This window comes from Nerophis lumbriciformis, linkage group LG21 (genome assembly GCF_033978685.3).
Source record: "Nerophis lumbriciformis linkage group LG21, RoL_Nlum_v2.1, whole genome shotgun sequence".
Classification (NCBI taxonomy): domain Eukaryota; kingdom Metazoa; phylum Chordata; class Actinopteri; order Syngnathiformes; family Syngnathidae; genus Nerophis; species Nerophis lumbriciformis.
In genome coordinates, this window is record NC_084568.2 from 21,383,601 (window position 1) to 21,397,541 (window position 13,941).

Below are 13,941 nucleotides of genomic sequence, written 5' to 3' on the forward strand. Positions count from 1 at the left end.
CACATTGCAAAAAAGTTGGCACAGGGGCATTTTTACCACTGTGTTACATGGCCTTTCCTTTTAACAACACTCAGTAAATGTTTGGGAACTGAGGAGACTAATTTTTGAAGCTTTTCAGGTGGAATTATTTCCCATTCTTGCTTGATGTACAGCTTAAGTTGTTCAACAGTCCAGGGGTCTCCATTGTGGTATTTTAGGCTTCATAATGCGCCACACATTTTCAATGGGAGACAGGTCTAGACTACGGGCAGGCCAGTCCAGTACCCACAATCTTTTACTATGAAGCCACGCTGTTGTAACACGTGCTGAATGTGGCTTGTCATTGTCTTGCTGAAATAAGTAGGGGCGTCCATGATAATATTGCTTGGATGGCAACATACAGTATGTTGCTCCAAAACCTGTATGTACCTTTCAGCATTAATGGTGCCTTCACGGATGTGTAAGTTACCCATGTCTTGGGCACTAATACACCCCCATACAATCACAAATGCTGGCTTTTGAACTTTGCGCCTATATCAGTCTGGATGGTTCTTTTCCTCTTTGGTCCGGAGGAAACGACGTCCACAGTTTTCAAAAACAATTTGAAATGTGGACTCATCAGACCACAGAACATTTTTCCACTTTCCAAAGCCGGCAGCGCTTCTGGGTGTTGTTGATAAATGGCTTTGGCTTTGCATAGAAGTAGAGTTTTAACTTGCACTTACAGATGTAGCGACGAACTGTTGTAACTGACAGTGGTTTTCTGAAGTGTTCCTGAGCCCATGTGGTGATATCCTTTACACATTGATGTCGCTTTTTGATGCAGTACCGCCTGGGGGATCCAAGGTACATAATATCATCGCTTACGTGCAGTGATTTCTCCAGATTCTCTGAACCTTTTGATGATATTACGGACCGTAGATGGTGAAATCCCTAAATTCCTTGCAAAATAGCTCGTTGAGAAATGTTGTTCTTAAACTGTTTGACAATTTGCTCACGCATTTTTTCACAAAGTGGTGAAACCTCCCCCCATCCAGCATTTCGTGAAATCTGCTTTTATTCCCAATTATGGCACCCACCTGTTCCCAATTAGCCTGTTCACCTGTGGGATGTTCCAAATAAGTTTTTGGTGAGCATTCCTCAACTTTCTCAGTCTTTTTTGCCACTTGTGCCAGTTTTTTTTAAACATGTTGCAGGCATCAAAATCCAAATGAGCTAATATTTGCAAAAAATAACTAAGTTTTCCAGTTCGAACGTTAAGTATCTTGTCATTGCAGTCTATTCAATTGAATATAGATTGAAAAGGATTTGCCAATCACTGTATTCTGTTTTTATTTACCATTTACACAGCGTGCCAACTTCACTGGTTTTGGTGTTTTGTATAATTCATGTATAGTATATGTCCAGACAATAGGAACACCCTGTATAAACGACATTAATTTCCTTGTCTGCCGTGCTTCTCTTGTCCTATGTGTCCCGGTCCATCACAGAAATTATATTCTAGCCATCTATGTGTCGTCCATAAAAAAAAAAGGTAATAATCTCACGCCCACCTGCACTGCTTTGATGATGGCAATGATGCCAGTGGGCCAGAAGCAGCACACGGTAGTGAGCACAGCGATGGGCAGGTAGTCATGTGGAGGTCTGCGGTCCATTAAGGTGATGTTGGGCGGCATTTGCATGGGATGAATCTGACCCGGTGGGATCGCCGGGTGGCCTCCTGTGGCTGGCATGTAGGGTTGTCCCTGGAACGGAAAAAAGTATTTTATTCAAAGGTGAATTTTATTTACAAATATACAAATCATGTCCGGTAATTTGACCAATCAATGGACATTGTTATAACTAGCTTCATCCTATTTATAACATAGTGGTTACTCGACAGTGACAGTCCCAATAGGTTTTTTTCTTCCTCCAGACCTAATTTGTACTTAATACAGAACAGTCACAGGATTGCGAAATATAAAGTCTCAAACTCTGCTTAGCAACAAGTCATCAGGGACAACAATCAAAACAATTTCGCAGATCTATGTTATTATTGTACATCGTGTCCCTTAAGTATATATAAGTTAAAGTTAAAGTAGCAATGATTGTCACACACACACTAGGTGTGGCAAAATTATTCTCTGCATTTGACCCATCACCCTTGATCACCCCCTGGGAGGTGAGGGGAGCAGTGGGCAGCATAAAATCGTACAAAATAAGTAAAATATAATTAGTATTTAATTAAATAATATAATAAATTATGAATTGTTTTAAACAATTAAAATACTGAAATAAAAGTACTTTAAAAAATGTGTAAACATAAGTAAGCAGGTTAAAATAAATACAAATATACATCATATATATATATATTATATATAATAAAATCAATTAAAGAATAAAGTAAAACATTAATAATAGCATAAACTTGAAAGATATTACATGATTCATACATTAAAAGTAAGAAGCTATCTCCATTATATAAATTATTTAACTACACATTCAAATTGAACAATATGCATTTTTGCATCCAGACTTTAGGGACGTCTATACATAATACTGTATATGATATGTGTACATTATACCAAAGAGGTACTTTAAAAAATCATTATTAGTTAAATTAATTATACAATAAATTATTAATTATATTACAATACTAAAACATACTGATGCATGTTTTGTTTTTTGTTTTTTAAATATAATTTTTGTGGGTTACTTGTTTGGGAGAGAGAAAAAAAGAACATTTGACATGTGTTTAATAGTATTTCTAGACTGTATGTCAAAAATCCAATAAACAAATGTTTAAAAACAAATAGAAATACAAAAATAAAAATAGAGTAACAATAAGTAATTACGTAAAAATAACGTGTGTGTGTGTGTGTCTATATATATATATATATACAAACTGAAAAAGTAAAACAATCATAATCATATAAACTAGAAAACTATTAAACAATTGTTACATTAAAATGAAGAAATGCATTATTATTTAGATAAATATTTAAGTTGTATAATGTGTATTTTTTGTCTGTATGTATCCAGACTTTAGGGACAATACAAATACTGTATATAATATACTGTACATACATTATACAAAATCCAATATTACAATACATTATTAATTACTTAAAATACTAAAACAAAAAATAAAAATAAAAAAGTAAATAAAAATAAAAAAAGTTTGTATTGCGAGATCTCACAAAACATTTTTTCCCTCCATGTCCCTTAAGGGGCTCCGTATGTGTGTGTGTATATAGTATTTATAATGATATAAATATAATATTCTGAAAATAATACATTAATAATTATATAACCTAGAAAAATATTAAATTAATACATTAAAATACATTAAAAGAAAAAACTAAGTAAACAAAAGTAAATAGGTTAAAAAAATATTATACAGTTATATATATATTTATATTTGTTATATATAATAATTATGTATAATAGTAAAAATACAAATATTTTGAAAATAATACATTAATAATTATATAAACTAGAAAAATATAAAATATATTAAATACATTAACAAGAAGAAATTATTTCTATCATAATGGTTATTTAGATACACATTCTCGCTATATTTTTGCTGTTAAAAGGGAAACTATAATTGATGTATCACTTTAGACAAAAAGAGAGTAGATATACCTCATGAAAGTATATGATAAATAATAATAAAGCACTCACCGACGCCATGGGGTACACAGGAACGTAAGCTGTGCACGGCTGCAGCTGCAGAGGGTATCCAGGGTGGAGGTACCCCACCGGGGGATGTGGTATGGTTCCTCCTGGGCCCTGAGTCTGGACCGTGTAGCCCTGTGGAGCCCCGGGGGGTCCCATTGTGTTACAGTGGAACTGAGTCTCTTGGAGGTATCCCTCTGCGCCCGTGGGTGGCGGCAGTGGGGGATAGCCGGACTGAGCGCTGGGCGCCATGTTGGCGTGTTGAGGTACGTTAGGGTCTTGGGGGTACGGAGGGGGCTGCATTGTCTGCCGGCTGGAGTCTTCCAGGCCTTGGAAGGGAATGTAAAATTATGGTTTGTATTTAATAAATTAGGTATTATTGTCTTTTATTCATTTGAATTATTTTTAAAATAAAACATTATTTAACTATTATTTGATTATTAGTTAACTTATAATAATTAAATACAGGACTTGCGGGACACCCTCTATAATAATATTTATTTGGAAAAAGAGATGGATGGATGGAAAATTCAGCGATTTGTATTTATATTATAAAAATATATATTTTTTTTTAATGGATTAATGGATGGATGGATTAATTTTAATAATTTTTTAAATAATACATTGTTTAATTAGTATTTAACCTACAAGACATGCATGACACCTCCCATAAGTTTAATCCTTTTTCAGTACTGATAGATCATTGCTAATTATTCATAAATAGTTTGATTGTGTATTTTGAAAATGTTAAAAATATATTATTATTTTGGAACAATTAAATTCAATTAAGAGTTTTCATATAATGTATACATATTATTTTAATTCCATACTTTATGGACACCCTGTATAAATAAATTACATATACAATATTTGTTTGGTTTTATTTGTTTTGGACATGAGTCACACTTGCACCTTTCAACCTCTCCGAAAAGGAGTAGGAAGAAGCAAAGCTTATTGAATCAATGACTCATTTGTTCACTTCCTGTGTTTTCAAGTGACAATTTGCAACAAATAATAAAACATGTGTTGCAAAGATAGTGACTAAAGTAAAGGAAAAAATCTCAAATTAAATAAATATAGTTACATACTTAGCAAGCCTGACAGTAGTCCCTCTTCCTACCATGAATACCAGACGTTTTAAGGTAAACAGAAAGTCCAAAACCAAGGGAGGAGGGAGGGAGGAATGGCGAAGGCTTGCTAAACTGTGCCCCCGCCTCAAAGGGCCGGCCAACAGTCCAGGCCATGTACCCCCACAGTCAGCGGGGAAGAGCCAGGTGTCGGCGGCGGTGTTCCCGCCGCCGACATCTGGCGAAGGGGAGCACGAGAAGCGCACGATTAACACCCCAGTAGTAGCAGGAATCCACGCCCAGGTCTAGTGCGCTGCTGCTGTCGACACAGAGGACGTTCATGGACTGGCCACCGTTGCGGTCGACGAGGAAGAGGAAGATAAATGCCAGAGGGCGCTTCTGCTGAAGGAGAGGACGGCCAGCGCCAGACGGGCGCTTCTGCAGGGTGCGAGGACTGTGAGCGCCAGAGAGGCACTTCTGCTGAAGGCGAGGACGGCGAGCACAAGAGGGGCGCTTCTACAGCAGGAGAGGATGGCGAGCGCCAGAGAGGCGCTTCTGCAGCAAGCGAGGACGGTCAGACGGCCAGACGGGCGCTTATGCAGCAATTGAGGACGGTGAGCGCCAGAGGGGCGCTTCTGCTAAAGAAGAGGACGGCGAGCGCAAGACGGGCGCTTCTGCAGCAGGCGAGGACGGCGAGCGCCAGAAGGGCGCTTCTGCTGAAGGACAGGACGGCAAGCGCCAGACGGGCGCTTCAGCAGGATGCGAGGACGGTGAGCGCCAGACGGGCACTTCTGCAGCAGGCGAGGACGGCGAGCGCCTGACGGGCGCTTCTGCTGAAGGAGAGGACGGCCAGCGCCAGACGGGCGCTTCTGCAGCAAGCGAGGACGGTGAGCGCCAGAGGGGCGCTTCTGCTGAAGGAGAGGAGGGCAAGCGGCAGACGGGCGCTTCTGCAGGTTGCGAGTAAGGCGAGCGCCAGAGAGGCGCTTCTGCTGAAGGCGAGAATGGCGAGCGCAAGAGGGGCGCTTCTGCAGCAGGCGAGGACGGCGACCGCCAGACGGGCGCTTCTGCTGAAGGAGAGGACGGCCAGCGCCAGACGGGCGCTTCTGCAGCAAGCGAGGACGGTGAGCACCAGAGGGGCGCTTCTGCTGAAGGAGAGGAGGGCAAGCGCCAGACGGGCGCTTCTGCAGGTTGCGAGTAAGGCGAGCGCCAGAGAGGCGCTTCTGCTGAAGGCGAGAATGACGAGTGCCAGAGGGGCGCTTCTGCAGCAGGCGAGGACAGCGACCGCCAGAGGGGCGCTTCTGCTGAAGGAGAGGACGGCCAGCGCCAGACGGGCGCTACTGCAGCAAACGAGGACGGTGAGCGCCAGAGGGGCGCTTCTGCTGAAGGAGAGGAGGGCAAGCGCCAGACGGGTGCTTCTGCAGCAAGCGAGGACGGTGAGCGCCAGAGGGGCGCTTCTGCTGAAGGAGAGGAGGGCAAGCGCCAGACGGGCGCTTCTGCAGGTTGCGAGTAAGGCAAGCGCCAGAGAGGCGCTTCTGCTGAAGGCGAGAATGGCGAGCGCAAGAGGTGCGCTTCTGCTGAAGGAGAGGACGGCAAGCGCCAGACGGGCGCTTCTGCAGCAGGCGAGGACGGTGAGCGCCAGAGGGGCGCTTCTGCTGAAGGAGAGGACGGCGAGCGCCAGACAGGCGCTTCTGCTGAAGGAGAGGACGGCCAGCGCCAGACGGGCGCTACTGCAGCAAGCGAGGACGGTGAGCGCCAGAGGGGCGCTTCTGCTGAAGGAGAGGAGGGCAAGCGCCAGACGGGCGCTTCTGCAGCAAGCGAGGACGGTGAGCGCCAGAGGGGCGCTTCTGCTGAAGGAGAGGACGGCCAGCGCTAGACGGGCGCTTCTGCAGCAAGCGAGGACGGTGAGCACCAGAGGGGCGCTTCTGCTGAAGGAGAGGAGGGCAAGCGCCAGACGGGCGCTTCTGCAGGTTGCGAGTAAGGCGAGCGCCAGAGAGGCGCTTCTGCTGAAGGCGAGAATGACGAGTGCCAGAGGGGCGCTTCTGCAGCAGGCGAGGACAGCGACCGCCAGACGGGCGCTTCTGCTGAAGGAGAGGACGGCCAGCGCCAGACGGGCGCTACTGCAGCAAACGAGGACGGTGAGCGCCAGAGGGGCGCTTCTGCTGAAGGAGAGGAGGGCAAGCGCCAGACGGGTGCTTCTGCAGCAAGCGAGGACGGTGAGCGCCAGAGGGGCGCTTCTGCTGAAGGAGAGGAGGGCAAGCGCCAGACGGGCGCTTCTGCAGGTTGCGAGTAAGGCAAGCGCCAGAGAGGCGCTTCTGCTGAAGGCGAGAATGGCGAGCGCAAGAGGGGCGCTTCTGCTGAAGGAGAGGACGGCAAGCGCCAGACGGGCGCTTCTGCAGCAGGCGAGGACGGTGAGCGCCAGAGGGGCGCTTCTGCTGAAGGAGAGGACGGCGAGCGCCAGACAGGCGCTTCTGCTGAAGGAGAGGACGGCCAGCGCCAGACGGGCGCTACTGCAGCAAGCGAGGACGGTGAGCGCCAGAGGGGCGCTTCTGCTGAAGGAGAGGAGGGCAAGCGCCAGACGGGCGCTTCTGCAGCAAGCGAGGACGGTGAGCGCCAGAGGGGCGCTTCTGCTGAAGGAGAGGAGGGCAAGAGCCAGACGGGCGCTTCTGCAGGTTGCGAGTAAGGCAAGCGCCAGAGAGGCGCTTCTGCTGAAGGCGAGAATGGCGAGCGCAAGAGGGACGCTTCTGCTGAAGGAGAGGACGGCAAGCGCCAGACGGGCGCTTCTGCAGCAGGAGAGGACGGCCAGCGCCAGACGGGCGCTTCTGCAGCAAGCGAGGATGGTGAGCGCCAGAGGGCGCTTCTGCTGAAGGAGAGGACGGCGAGCGCCAGACGGGCGCTTCTGTAGGATGCGAGGACGGCGAGTGCCAGAGGGGCGCTTCTGCTGAAGGAGAGGATGGTGAGCGCCGGACGGGCGCTTCTGTTGGATGCGAGGACGGCGAGTGCCAGAGCGGCGCTTATGTAGGATGCGAGGACGGCGAGTGCCAGAGGGGCGCTTCTGCTGAAGGAGAGGATGGTGAGCGCCAGTTGGGCGCTTCTGTAGGATGCGAGGACGGCGAGTGCCAGAGGGGCGCTTCTGTAGGATGCGAGGACGGCGAGTGCCAGAGGGGCGCTTCTGCTGAAGGAGAGGACGGCGAGTGCCAGACAGGCGCTTCTGTAGGATGCGAGGACGGCGAGTGCCAGAGGGGCGCTTCTGCTGAAGGAGAGAATGGTGAGCGCCGGACGGGCGCTTCTGTTGGATGCGAGGACGGCGAGTGCCGGAGCGGCGCTTCTGTTGGATGCGAGGATGGCGAGTGCCAGAGCAGCGCTTCTGTAGGATGCGAGGACGGCGAGTGCCAGAGGGGCGCTTCTGTAGGATGCGAGGACGGCGAGTGCCAGAGGGGCGCTTCTGTAGGATGCGAGGACGGCGAGTGCCAGCGGGGCGCTTCTGCTGATGGAGAGGACGGCGAGTGCCAGACGGGCGCTTCTGTAGGATGCGAGGATGGCGAGTGCCAGAGGGGCGCTTCTGCTGAAAGAGAGGATGGTGAGCGCCAGAGGGGCGCTTCTGTAGGATGCGAAGACGGCGAGTGCCAGACGGGCGCTTTTGCTGAAGAAGAGGATGGTGAGCGCCAGACGGGCGCTTCTGTAGGATGCGAGGACGGTGAGTGCCAGAGGGGCACTTCTGCTGAAGGAGAGGACGGCGAGTGCCAGACGGGCGCTTCTGTAGAATGCGAGGACGGCGAGTGCCAGAGGGGCGCTTCTGCTGAAGGAGAGGATGGTGAGCGCCAGAGGGGCGCTTCTGTAGGATGCGAGGATGGCGAGTGCCAGAGGGGCGCTTCTGCTGAAAGAGAGGATGGTGAGCGCCAGAGGGGCGCTTCTGTAGGATGCGAAGACGGCGAGTGCCAGAGGGGCGCTTCTGCAGCAAGCGAGGACGGCGATCGCCAGACGGGCGCTTCTCCCCAGCTGCACAGCTACTCATAGCACACACCCCCTCAAGGGACGGATCCCAGAAGTCCACAGAGACTAACTAAACTAAACTAACTAAAACTCAGAGACCAAACAGGAAACACTGACAAAACAAGAGCACTGTGACAGGAAGTGATTCTATACACAGAAAGTAGAAACTAGAAATAACACTGGACAGGATTTAGAACACCAAAACACAGAAAAACCCAAACATGACCAAACTGTCAGTCGCAAGACTGACACTTTCAAGTTAATTTTTAGCTCGCAATTAGCACACCAGTTGTCAGCTAGCAGTGAGTGCAGCAATAGTCGGCTAGTTATTAGCACCTAGCTGTCAGCTAGCGAGCAATGCGGCAATTGTCAGCTACCGATTAGTACACCGTTTTCAGTTAGCGATTAGCGCGCCAATTGTCAGCTAGCGATTAGTGCGTCAGTTGTCAGCTAGCGATAAGTGCGGCAGTTGTCAGCTAGCGGTTAGCACACTGTTTTCAACTAGCGGTTAGCGCCCTTGTAGTCAGATAACTATTTGTGTACCAATTGTCAGCTTGTGATTAGAGCGGCAATCGTCAGCTAGCGATTAGTCAGCTAGCAATTAGTGTGCCATTTGTCAGCTAGCGATTAGTGGACCATTTGTCAGCTAGCGATTAGTGGACCATTTGTCAGCTAGCGATAAGTGGACCATTTGTCAGCTAGCGATACGTGCGCCAGTTGTCAGCTGGCGATTAGTGTGCAAGTTGTCAGCTAGCAATAAACGCGCCCGTTGTCAGCTAACATTTAGTGTGCTTGTTGTCAACTAGCGATTAGTGTGCCAGTTGTCAGCTAGCGATTAGTGTGCTAGTTGCCAGCTAGCAATTAGTTACACTTTACTGTTTAATCGTTTAATATTGTACAATAACAAGGTACCTTTAGCATTAGTTTATATAAAAACACAATTCTATACTAGATATATAAATAGAGGGTCCCCGCTCTGCATGTCCATCAGTTGGGGGTCCTTGGCCTGGAAAACTATGAAGACCCCCGAAGACCCCTAAAATAAAAAGTCTGGCTTACCGGTAAGTACAACTTTTGTCTATTCCACCTGCCTCTGGTTTATTGCCAATCACACACAGGTGTCAGCGAGAAGGGAACACGGCCGCTATATGTGCCAAACAGGAACTTGCCAAAATAAGAGCACCATTATGGGCAGTTAGGTGGAGGAATGAAGGAGAAATGTGTTCCGTTTTAGAAAAAGGTGGACACAGTAAAGCGGTATGTGGGACGGTATAGCTCGGTTGGTAGAGCGGCCGTGCCAGCAACTTGAGGGTTGTAGGTTTGATCCCCGCTTCCGCCATCCTAGTCACTGCCGTTGTGTCCTTGGGCAAGACACTTTACCCACCTGCTCCCAGTGCCACCCACACTGGTTTATATGTAACTTAGATATTGGGTTTCACTATGTAAAGCGCTTTGAGTCACTTGAGAAAAAGCGCTATATAAATGTAATTCACTTCACTTCACTTCACAATACTGTGCCACGGAATGAAGCTACTATGAAACCCTACAAAACTAAACATCCATCAGCATCTCTGATATGCTCGGTCTCCCTTTGTGATTCAGTGAAACAGGAAATGAGCGATGGTGTTTGGGAAAGGATGAGAGGGTGAAATAGTGGGGGGACACTTGACAGGACGTACAGCAGAACAGCTGAGGGACGACCACTGCACTTAAAGGCCCCACATTTACATAATAGTCCTCTATCACACACGCACACACACACACACACACACACACACACACACACACACACACACACACACACACACACACACACACACACACACACACACACACACACACTCACACACACACGCACACGCAGGGGTAGGGCCAGAAAGAGACAGAAGGGTTTTTAAGGGGATCTAAAATAAAGTTTGGGGATTATGTGGTATTTTAATTATTGTGCGTATAATACTGTTGAAGTTTTCAGGGTAATGGATATCATATAAATAAATTATATACACATATACATTCTTTTCAGGGTGATGTATATCATAGAAATAAATTATATACACATATACATTCTCTTATTTTTAATTCAATTAAAATGTTTTGTATTTATATTATTGATTTTTTTATACATATATTTTAATATAAAATCTTTTTAACATTGCATTATTTATTAAAAAAAACAGTATTTATTTTACATAAATTAAAAACTAATTACTGTAATCTTTTGGATAGTGTATTTAATATTTACGTGGTATTTTACTTATTGTGCGTACAATACTGTTGAAGTTTTCAGGGTAATGTATATCATATAAATAAATGATAAACGCATATAATTTGTTTTATTTTTAATTCAATTAAAATTTTGAATTCAATTAGATTTTTTATACATATATCTTTATATAAAATATGTTAACTACTATATATATATATTTTTTTTTTTAAACAGTACTTATTTTACATAAATTAAAAACTAATTACTATAATCTTTTGGATAGTGTATTTGATATTTATGTGGTATTTTATTATTATTCGTACAATACTGTTGAAGTTTTCAGGGTAATGTATATCATATAAATAAATGATATACACATATACATTTTAATTTTTTATTCAATTACATTTAAATTTTTTAGTATTCATACTATTGATTTTTTATACATATATTTTTGTATTAAAAAACTGTATTTATTTTACATAAATGAAAAACGAATTACTATACTAGTATATATATATTAGTATACTACTATACACTAAATACTAATAATTGTGCGTATAATACTGTTGAAGTTTTCAGGGTAATGTATATAATATAAATAAATTATATACACATATAATTTGTTTTATTTTTAATTCAATTAAATTTCTTTTTCGTATTAATATTATTGATTTTTTTATACATATATTTTTATATAAAACATTTTAACCACTGTATTATTTATTTTTTTAAAACAGTACTTATTTTACATAAATTAAAAACTAATTACTATAATGTTTTGGATAGTGTATTTGATATGTATGTGGTATTTTAATTATTGTGCGTACAATACTGTTGACGTTTTCAGGGTAATGTACCTGTATGTCATATAAATAAATTATATACACATATACATTTTTATTTTTTATTCAATTACATTTAATTTTTTTTGTATTCATACAATTGATTTTTTATACATATATTTTTGTATTAAAAAACTGTATTTATTTTACATAAATTAAAAACTAATTACTATACTAGTATATATATTACTACTATACACTAATTACTAATAATTGTGCGTATAATACTGTTGAAGTTTTCAGGGTAATGTATAGCATATAAATAAATTATATACACATATACATTTTTAATGTAATAAAATTAAATATATATGTATAATTAAATATATTTAATTTAATATTAAATTAAATTAATTTTGATATAAAATATTTTTAACCATTGTATTATTTATTTTAAATAAAACAGTATTTATTTAACATAAATTAAAACCTAATTACTATAATCTTTTGGATAGTCTATTTACTATATGTAATATTAAAAAAATATGTATATTTAATGTGTTTGGGTTATAGAAGTGTTAGGGTTTTATACAATTATATGAAATCATAGCAACATTTCTATCGACATTTTTATACCGCTTGTATCATATTATATACTATAATTAGAATTTTACAAGATGTCTGTAATGCATTGTCTGTAAAAATATATAATTTTAAAATATATGAATTCTTGCCTGTAAGTGTGCATTATATTGAAGACAATGCATAAGTCATGTTCTCATGTTTGATGACAATAATAAATATCAGTTGTTATGTGACAAAAGTCCGAAATGTAGTAAGGCCGTGATGATGTTTCTGCTCAGTGGGCACCCACGCATCATGTTCAGTACAACTGCGCACCACGGAGATGCTGACAAATGGGTACCTAATAGCACCAAGCCAATAAAGCCATACACAAATATTATTAGCTGCATCGGATTCGCAGAACTATGGAATCATCTCACCGTGTTTCTCCGACATGTCCTTTAGTGGCTTGTCCAGAAAAAAAAACCTCCCACTGATGCGCAATGGTGCACTTTTAGTCCGAATGCGTGCAGGCCATCCTCAAGATGTCCTCATCTTTAGCGAGCGATCTGTCTCTGCGTGCGTCTAACGAGATTTCTCACTGGCACGTCGCGGAATATTAAATCAATCTGACACCCAGCGATGCTTGTCTTAAAGGCGCAGGCACGCAGCTGCAACGTCCAATCACAACCAGTACGTTTTGGTTTTTTTTTTAAAGGCAGGTTTTGGATTGAACGTTAAGTGCTGATTTTTTTTGTATATGGCATGGTCCTATTTATTTAAAAAAAAATTAATGAATAACATTTTTTTTAAGTGTGATTCACAGCCATATTTCTAAAGCAAATCTAGGCAAATTAAGGCCCGGGGGCCACATGCGGCCCGTTGAGATTTTCAATCTGGCCCACCAGATATTCCCAAATAATTAGGGACCGCAATGTCCCTTTGGGACAGAGGACCCTATTGTAATTGTAAGGTTTTATTATTATTATTCCGCCGCCTCTTTGAGCTGTAATTTGACCCCCTTAACATGCTTCAAAACTCACCATATTTGACACACACACATCAGGACTGGCGAAAATTGACATCTAATAAAAAAAACAACCAAACCCCAAAACTCAAAATTGCGCTCTAGCGCCCCCTAGGAAAAAACACAGACAAAACTACTTGTAACTTCCGGAAGGAATGTCGTAAAGACTATGTAGGTCTGACTTACACCTAGATTTCATACATTGACATCCTTCAGCAAAAATCAACAGGAAGTTGGCAATTCCCCCTTCAAAACAAAAGTTTAGTAAAAACAGTCACTTTTGCCTCTTTGAGCTGTAATTTGACCCCCTTAACATGCTTCAAAACTCACCAAACTGGACACACACATCAAGACTGGCAAAAATTGCGATCTAATAAAAAACCCAACCCCAAAACTCTAAATTGCGCTCTCGCGCCCCCTAGGAAGAAAACACAGACACAACTGCTCCTAGGAAGAAAACTCAGACAAAACTGCCTGTAACTTCCAGTACGAATGTCGTAGAGACATCACTTAGACCTACATTTCATTCATTGACAACACCAAGCAAAAATCAACAGGAAGTTTGCAATTCCCCCTTCAAAACAAAAGTTTTGTAAAAACCGGTCACCTATTTTCAAACATTATCTCCTCTGAGCGCGTTCGTTGTGTCGGCTTCAAACTAGC

At 43.0% G+C, this 13,941-nt stretch overlaps 1 protein-coding gene across 3 annotated transcripts in view; it reads right to left on the reverse strand.

The window, feature by feature from the left end:
• prrt1 (proline-rich transmembrane protein 1) overlaps positions 1-12,859 on the reverse strand; it is a 28,216-nt gene extending 15,357 nt beyond the window's left edge. For all 3 annotated transcript variants that reach the window (XR_012051051.1, XR_009817589.1, XM_061982627.1), the window contains exons 1-3: positions 12,692-12,859; positions 3,646-3,968; positions 1,533-1,724 (exon numbers count right to left, since the gene is read on the reverse strand). Coding sequence is in view for 1 of the 3 variants with exons in the window: in XM_061982627.1 (XP_061838611.1) it covers positions 1,533-1,724; positions 3,646-3,968; positions 12,692-12,707 (531 nt within the window). In the remaining 2 variants the exon portion in view is untranslated. The remainder of the gene's footprint in view (positions 1-1,532; positions 1,725-3,645; positions 3,969-12,691) is intronic.
• Positions 12,860-13,941: the final 1,082 nt, after the last annotated feature.